Source organism: Salvelinus sp. IW2-2015, unplaced genomic scaffold (assembly GCF_002910315.2).
Source record: "Salvelinus sp. IW2-2015 unplaced genomic scaffold, ASM291031v2 Un_scaffold2074, whole genome shotgun sequence".
Taxonomy (NCBI): Eukaryota; Metazoa; Chordata; class Actinopteri; order Salmoniformes; family Salmonidae; genus Salvelinus; species Salvelinus sp. IW2-2015.
The window spans coordinates 92,611-100,496 of NW_019943416.1; the positions used below are offsets into that span (position 1 = coordinate 92,611).

The 7,886-nt window shown below is 54.4% G+C and overlaps 1 protein-coding gene across 1 annotated transcript in view; it reads right to left on the minus strand.

The window, feature by feature from the left end:
* Window positions 1-7,886, minus strand: part of LOC112072897 (BRD4-interacting chromatin-remodeling complex-associated protein) — a 50,639-nt gene that overhangs the window by 25,953 nt on the left and 16,800 nt on the right. Inside the window, 4 exon segments of the mRNA XM_070439966.1 lie at window positions 809-959; window positions 1,824-1,917; window positions 2,119-2,204; window positions 2,206-2,371. Coding sequence (XP_070296067.1) covers window positions 809-959; window positions 1,824-1,917; window positions 2,119-2,204; window positions 2,206-2,371 — 497 coding nt within the window.

Consider the following 7,886-nt stretch of genomic DNA (forward strand, 5'->3'; position numbering starts at 1 on the left):
ATGAACACCATTCTTGTTTAGTGTTTTACGTATCGTAGACTCGTCAACACAGATGTTAGCATGTTCCAGAGATTTCTGTAAGTCTTTAGCTGACACTCTAGGACTCTTAACCTCATTGAGCATTCTGCACTGTGCTCTTGCAGTCATCTTTGCAGGACAGCCACTCCTAAGTAGTAGCAATAGTGCTGAACTTTCTTCATTTGTAGATAATTTGTCTTATTGTCTTACTATGGACTGATGAACATCAAGGATTTTAGAAATAGTTTTGTAACCCTTTCCAGCTTTAGTCAACAATTCTTAATCGTAGGTCTTCTGAGATCTCTTTTGTTCGAAGCATGGTTCACATCAGGCAATGCTTCTGGTGAATAACAAACTCAAATTGTGTGTGTTTTTTATAGGACAAGGCAGCTCTAACCAACATCTCCAATCTCGTCTCATTGGTTGGACTCCAGGTTAACTGACGCCTGACTCCAATTAGCTTTTGGAGAAGTCATTAGCTTAGGGGTTCACATACTTTTCCCAACCTACACTGTGAATGTTTAAATGATGTATTCAATATAGACAAGAAAAATACAATAATTTCTGTGTTATTAGTTTAAGCAGACTGTGTTTGTCTATTGTTGTGACTTAGATGAAGATCAGATCAAATTTGATGACCAATTTATGCAACAAAAAAAATCCAGGTAATTCCAAAGGGTTCACACATACTTTTTCTTGCCACTGTATCATTCATTTATACATCAACAAATGGATGGAGCAACTGCTGATTGTCCCTATAAGTCAATAGAGAGCATAAAGGCTGGTTGACCTGTTGTAGATGATGGATGAAGGCCTGGATGGGGCTGTGAACCTTCTCCACCCCTGGTTTTGTCCCTGTCTCCGTCTGGTCCCGCAAGTGTTTAGGCAACGACCCAACTGGGTCCAGCAGGTGTTTGGGTAACGTCCCGACTGGGTCCAGTAGGTGTTTGGGTAACGTCCCGACTGGGTCCACGCAGGTGTTTGGGTAAACGTCCCGACTGGGTCCAGCAGCGGTGTTTGGGTAACGTCCGCGACTGGGTCAGTAGGTGTTTGGGTACCGTCCCGCTGGTGTCCAGTAGGTGTTTGGGGTAACGTCCCGACTGGGTCCAGTAGGTGTGTTTGGGTAACGTCCCGACCGGGTCCTAGAGGTGTTTGGGTAACGTCCCGCTCGGGTCCAGTAGGTGTTTGGGTAACGTCCGACTGGGTCCAGCAGGTGTTGGTAACGTCCGACTGGGTCCAGCAGGTGTTTGGGTAACGTCCGACCGGGTCAGTAGGTGTTTGGGTAACGTCCCGACTGGGTCCAGTAGGTGTTTGGGTAACGTCCCGACTGGGTCCTGCAGGTGTTTGGGTAAGTCCCGACGGGTCCAGTAGGTGTTTGGGTAACGTCCCGACTGGGTCCAGCAGTGTTTGGGTAACGTCCCGACTGGGTCCAGCAGGTGTTTGGTAACGTCCCGACTGGGTCTGCAGGTGTTTGGGTAACGTCCCGCCAGGGTCAAGTAGGTGTTTGGGTAACGTCCCGACTGGGTCCAGCAGGTGTTTGGGTAACGTCCCGACCGGGTCCAGTAGGTGTTTGGGTAACGTCCCGACTGGGTCCAGCAGGTGTTTGGGTAACGTCCCGACTGGGTCCAGCGGTGTTTGGTAACGTCCCCGACTGGGTCCTAGCAGGTGTTTGGGTAACGTCCCGACCGGGTTCCAGATAGGTGTTTGGGTAACGTCCCGACTGGGTCCAGTAGGTGTCTGTGTAACGTCCCAACTTGGTCTAGCAGATATTTGGGTAGCATACCAGGTGGGTCCAGGGCCTGTGGGCCTCCAGCGGGGTCTGTAGGAGGGTCATTACAGGGGGAGAAGTGGACTGGAGACTGGCGGTGGAGGGTTGAGAGAGGCATGCGCTGGAAAAGGTGCCTTGTCGACTGAGGGAAAAACAACTGATTAGAGAATGTTCTGGTGTACATTTGTTTTGCTAGTTTACTAGACCACCACCTAGAATTTGACTTAGGAGGATATATCAATTTACCAATCAATTAACTGAACACCAATCAATTACAAATCAAGTAATCAACCAGCCAGCCAACCAACCAATTAATCATAAATCAATCAAGTGTTGACTTCTCACCTGAGGCAGGTGTGGGACGTCGCTTCTCCTCCTCCTCTCCTCATGGCCAGCTCTGTCAGGCAGCAACACTACGACGCCTGTGAACACTGATCTGTCCCTCTGTAACGCCCCCTAGGGATCTGGAGGTCTGGGGGGTGAAGGGCAGGCCCTGTACTACAGCAGGAGGGGTGGTGTTGAGGATGGAAATGGAGGTCATGTGACTGTCTGGGTGGTTTGAGGTGAGCTGCATCCCAGAGCTGTTGAGGAAGACAGAGTGAAAGGGTGTAGTAGTAGTGTGTGTATAAGGGTGTATTAGTGTAGTAGTGTTGTTGTAAAGGGTGTAAGTAGTAGTGTTGTTAAGGGTGTAGTAGTATAGTAGTAGTAGTGTTGTTAAAGGGGTGTAGTAGTAGTGAGTTAGGTGTTGTTAAGGTGTAGTGTAGTAGTGGTGTTGTTAAAGGGTTGTAGTAGTATAGTAGTGGTGTGTTAAAGGGGTGGTAAGTAGTAGTGTTGTTAAAGGGGTGTAGTAGTATGTAGTGTTGTTAAAGGGTGTAGTAGTAGTAGTGTTTGTTAAGGGTGTAGTAGTAAGTGTAGTGAGTGTGTGTTAAAGGGTGTTAGTAGTGGTTGTTAAATGTTGTAGTAGTGAGTGTTGTTAAAGTGGTGTAGTAGTTAGTAAGTGGTTGTTAAGGGATGATAGTGTTAAGTGTTGTTAAAGGTGTAGTTATGTAGTAGTAGTGGTTGTTAAAGGGTGTAGTAGTAGTGTGTTAAAGGGTGTAGTTTGTAGTAGGGTTGTAAGGGTGTAGTAGTAGTGTTGTTAAAGGGTGTAGTAGTAGTGTTGTTAAAGGGTGTAGTAGTAGTAGTAGTAGTGTTGTTATATTTGTTGTATGATGATTTTGTATAAATTGTTAGTGCGTCCCAAATGGCGCCCTATTCCCTATAAAGTGCACTACTTTTGACCAGAACCCATAGGATTCTGTTAAGTAGTGCACTACTTTTGACCAGGGCCCATAAGGTTATATTGAACGTCTACACGTCGCTTGTAGTCACATTTTGCTGCCTTAGAATTAAATCTAAAAAGGAATTAAATATWTWTTTTTTCCTACTGATCTACACAACCGGCTTCACATTTTCAGAGTCAAAGAAAAAGTATAGAACATTTTGTAATTTAATATAAAATGAAGGTGGGGTTGGTTTAGCTCTTTAGAGTCTCAAAGGGAGCCACCCACAGTGCCTCCAAAACCAGCTCCAAGTCCCATGTGGGCGCAATAGGTTTAGAGACCGGTCCGAGACCTTTCAGGAACCGCACAACCAGGGGGTAGGTCCCCGGGAAGGCTCCATCAATTCCCACATGACAAGCTGATGGCAGCCATGTACACTTTTAACGTAGAGAATGCCCACCCCTGCTCCAAAAACTCCTGTAGGAATATAAGGATGTCCTTCAGAGAGCACTGAAAAGCAACAAGTCCTTTATCTTGGCACCAGAACTCAAAACACATACACATACAGCCCTCTCGTGGAGGCCTCCCTTGCAGACTGAACGGTAGCAATAACATTCGGGAAGATATACCTCTACGAATCAGATTGGCCCTCTCAGGGGCCAGGCCCATATGAAGCAAATCGCCGGCCTCGCTTGCCAAGCCTGCCCATGCGCCTCGAACAAACAGGTCCCTTCGCGAGTTTCCATTGGTCCCCACCTAGAAGGCGAATGATCTCTGCGAACCAAGGCTATCTGAGCCAACGGGGAGCCACAAGAATCAAGGCTGCCTGGGCCAACGGGGAGTCACAAGAATCAAGGCTGCCTGGGCCAACGGGGAGCCACAAGAATCAAGGCTGCCTGGGCCAACGGCGCCGTTGGCCGCAGGCAGCCTTGATCTTGTGGTCCCCGTTGGCCAGGCAGCCTTGATTCTTGTGGCTCCCCGTTGGCCCAGGCAGCCTTGATTCTTGTGGCTCCCCGTTGGCCCAGGCAGCCTTGATTCTTGTGGCTCCCCGTTGGCCCAGGCAGCTTGATTCTTGTGGCTCCCGTTGGCCAGGCAGCCTTGATTCTTGTGCGCCCGTTGGTCCAGGCAGCTTGATTCTTGTGGCTCCCCGTTGGCCCAGGCAGCCTTGATTCTTGTGGCTCCCCGTTGGCCCAGGCAGCCTTGATTCTTGTGGCGTCCCCGTTGCCCAGGCAGCCTTGATTCTTGTGGCTCCCCGTTGGCCCAGGCAGCCTTGATTCTTGTGGCTCCCCGTTGGCCCAGGCAGCCTTGATTCTTGTGGCTCCCCGTTGGCCAGGCAGCCTTGATTCTTGTGGCTCCCCGTTGGCCCAGCAGCCTTGATTCTTGTGACTCCCGTTGGCAGGCAGCTTGATTCTTGTGGCTCCCCGTTGGCCAGGCAGCCTTGATTTTGTGCTCCCGTTGGCCAGGCAGCCTTGATTCTTGTGCTCCCCGTTGGTCAGGCAGCCTTGATTCTTGTGGCTCCCCGTTGGCCAGGCAGCCTTGATTCTTGTGGCTCCCGTTGGCCCAGGCAGCCTTGATTCTTGTGGCTCCCCGTTGGCCCAGGCAGCCTTGATTCTTGTGGCTCCCCGTTGGCCCAGGCAGCCTTGATTCTTGTGGTCCCCGTTGGCCGGCAGCCTTGATTCTTGTGGCTCCCCGTTGGCCAGGCAGCCTTGATTCTTGTGGCTCCCGTTGGCCCAGGCAGCCTTGATTCTTGTGGCTCCCGCGTTGGCCCAGGCAGCCTTGATTCTTGTGGCTCCCGTTGGCCCAGGCAGCCTTGATTCTTGTGGCTCCCCGTTGGTCCAGGCAGCCTTGATTCTTGTGGCTCCCCGTTGGTCCAGGCAGCCTTGATTCTTGTGGCTCCCCGTTGGCCCAGGCAGCTTTGATTCTTGTGGCTCCCCGTTGGCCCAGGCAGCCTTGATTCTTGTGGCTCCCGTTGGTCCAGGCAGCCTTGATTCTTGTGGCTCCCCGTTGGCCCAGGCAGCCTTGATTCTTGTGGCTCCCCGTTGGCCCAGGCAGCCTTGATTCTTGTGACTCCCCGTTGGTCCAGGCAGCTTGATTCTTGTGGCTCCCGTTGGCCAGGCAGCCTTGATTCTTGTGGCTCCCCGTTGGCCCAGGCAGCCTTGATTCTTGTGGCTCCCGCGTTGGTCCAGGCAGCCTTGATTCTTGTGGCTCCCCGTTGGCCCAGGCAGCCTTGATTCTTGTGGCTCCCCGTTGGCCAGGCAGCCTTGATTCTTGTGGCTCCCCGTTGCCCAGGCAGCCTTGATTCTTGTGGCTCCCCGTTGGCCAGGCAGCCTTGATTCTTGTGGCTCCCGTTGGCCCAGGCAGCCTTGATTCTTGTGGCTCCCCGTTGGTCCAGGCAGCCTTGATTCTTGTGGCTCTCCGTTGGCCCAGGCAGCCTTGATTCTTGTGGCTCCCCGTTGGCCCAGGCAGCCTTGATTCTTGTGGCTCCCCGTTGGCCCAGGCAGCCTTGATTCTTGTGGCTCCCCGTTGGCCAGGCAGCCTTGATTCTTGTGGCTCCCCGTTGGCCAGGCAGCCTTGATTCTTGTGGCTCCCCGTTGGCCCAGGCAGCCTTGATTCTTGTGGCTCCCCGTTGGTCCAGGCCAGCCTTGATTCTTGTGGCTCCCCGTTGGCCAGGCAGCCTTGATTCTTGTGGCTCCCCGTTGGCAGGCAGGCCTTGATTCTTGTGACTCCCCGTTGGTCCCAGGCAGCATTGATTCTTGTGGCTCCCCGTTGGCCAGGCAGCTTGATTCTTGTGGCTCCCGTTGGCCCGCAGCTTGATTCTTGTGGCTCCCGTTGGCCCAGGCAGCCTTGATTCTTGTGGCTCCCCGTTGGCCCAGGCAGCCTTGATTCTTGTGGCTCCGTTGGCCCAGGCAGCCTTGATTCTTGTGGCTCCCCGTTGGCCCAGGCAGCTTGATTCTTGTGCTCCCCGTTGGTCCAGCAGCATTGATTCTTGTGGCTCCCCGTTGGCCCAGGCAGCCTTGATTCTTGTGGCTCCCGTTGGCCAGGCAGCCTTGATTCTTGTGGCTCCCGTTGCCCAGGCAGCCTTGATTCTTGTGGCTCCCGTTGGCCCAGGCAGCCTTGATTCTTGTGGCTCCCCGTTGGCCCAGGCAGCCTTGATTCTTGTGGCTCCCCGTTGGCCCAGGCAGCTTGATTCTTGTGGCTCCCCGTTGGCCCAGGCAGCCTTGATTCTTGTGGCTCCCCGTTGGCCAGGCAGCCTTGATTCTTGTGCTCCCCGTTGGTCCAGGCAGCTTGATTCTTTGTGCTCCCCGTTGGCCCAGGCAGCCTTGATTCTTGTGGCTCCCCGTTGCCCAGGCAGCCTTGATTCTTGTGGCTCCCCGTTGGTCCAGGCAGCCTTGATTCTTGTGGCTCCCCGTTGGCCAGGCAGCCTTGATTCTTGTGGCTCCCCGTTGGCCCAGGCAGCCTTGATTCTTGTGGCTCCCCGTTGGCCAGGCAGCCTTGATTCTTGTGGCTCCGTTGGCCCAGGCAGCCTTGATTCTTGTGGCTCCCGTTGGCCCAGGCAGCCTTGATTCTTGTGGCTCCCCGTTGGTCCAGGCAGCCTTGATTCTTGTGGCTCCCGTTGGCCCAGGCAGCCTTGATTCTTGTGGCTCCCGTTGGCCCAGGCAGCCTTGATTCTTGTGGCTCCCCGTTGGCCCAGGCAGCCTTGATTCTTGTGGCTCCCCGTTGGCAGGCAGCCTTGATTCTTGTGGCTCCCCGTTGGTCCAGGCAGCCTTGATTCTTGTGGTCCCCGTTGGCCCAGGCAGCCTTGATTCTTGTGGCTCCCCGTTGCGCCAGGCAGCCTTGATTCTTGTGGCTCCCCGTTGGTCCAGGCAGCCTTGATTCTTGTGGCTCCCCGTTGGCCCAGGCAGCCTTGATTCTTGTGGCTCCCCGTTGGCCCAGGCAGCCTTGATTCTTGTGCTCCCCGTTGGTCCAGGCAGCTTGATTCTTGTGGCTCCCCGTTGGCCCAGGCAGCCTGATTCTTGTGGTCCCCGTTGGCAGGCAGCCTTGATTCTTGTGGCTCCCCGTTGGCCCAGGCAGCCTTGATTCTTGTGGCTCCCCGTTGGCCAGGCAGCCTTGATTCTTGTGGCTCCCCGTTGGCCCAGGCAGCCTTGATTCTTGTGGCTCCCCGTTGGCCCAGGCAGCCTTGATTCTTGTGGCTCCCCGTTGGCCCAGGCAGCCTTGATTCTTGTGGCTCCCCGTTGGCCCAGGCAGCCTTGATTCTTGTGGCTCCCGTTGGCCCAGGCAGCCTTGATTCTTGTGGCTCCCCGTTGGCCCAGGCAGCCTTGATTCTTGTGGCTCCCCGTTGCCCAGGCAGCCTTGATTCTTGTGGCTCCCCGTTGGCAGGCAGCCTTGATTCTTGTGGCTCCCCGTTGGCCCAGGCAGCCTTGATTCTTGTGGCTCCCGCGTGGCCCAGGCAGCCTTGATTCTTGTGGCTCCCCGTTGGCCGCAGGCAGCCTTGATTCTTGTGGCTCCCCGTTGGTCCAGGCAGCCTTGATTCTTGTGGCTCCCCGTTGGCCCAGGCAGCCTTGATTCTTGTGGCTCCCCGTTGGCCCAGGCAGCCTTGATTCTTGTGGCTCCCCGTTGGCCAGGCAGCTTGATTCTTGTGGCTCCCCGTTGCTCCAGGCAGCCTTGATTCTTGTGGCTCCCCGTTGGCCCAGGCAGCCTTGATTCTTGTGGCTCCCCGTTGGCAGGCAGCCTTGATTCTTGTGGCTCCCCGTTGGCCAGGCAGCCTTGATTCTTGTGGCTCCCCGTTGGCCCAGGCAGCCTTGATTCTTGTGGCTCCCCGTTGGCCCAGGCAGCCTTGATTC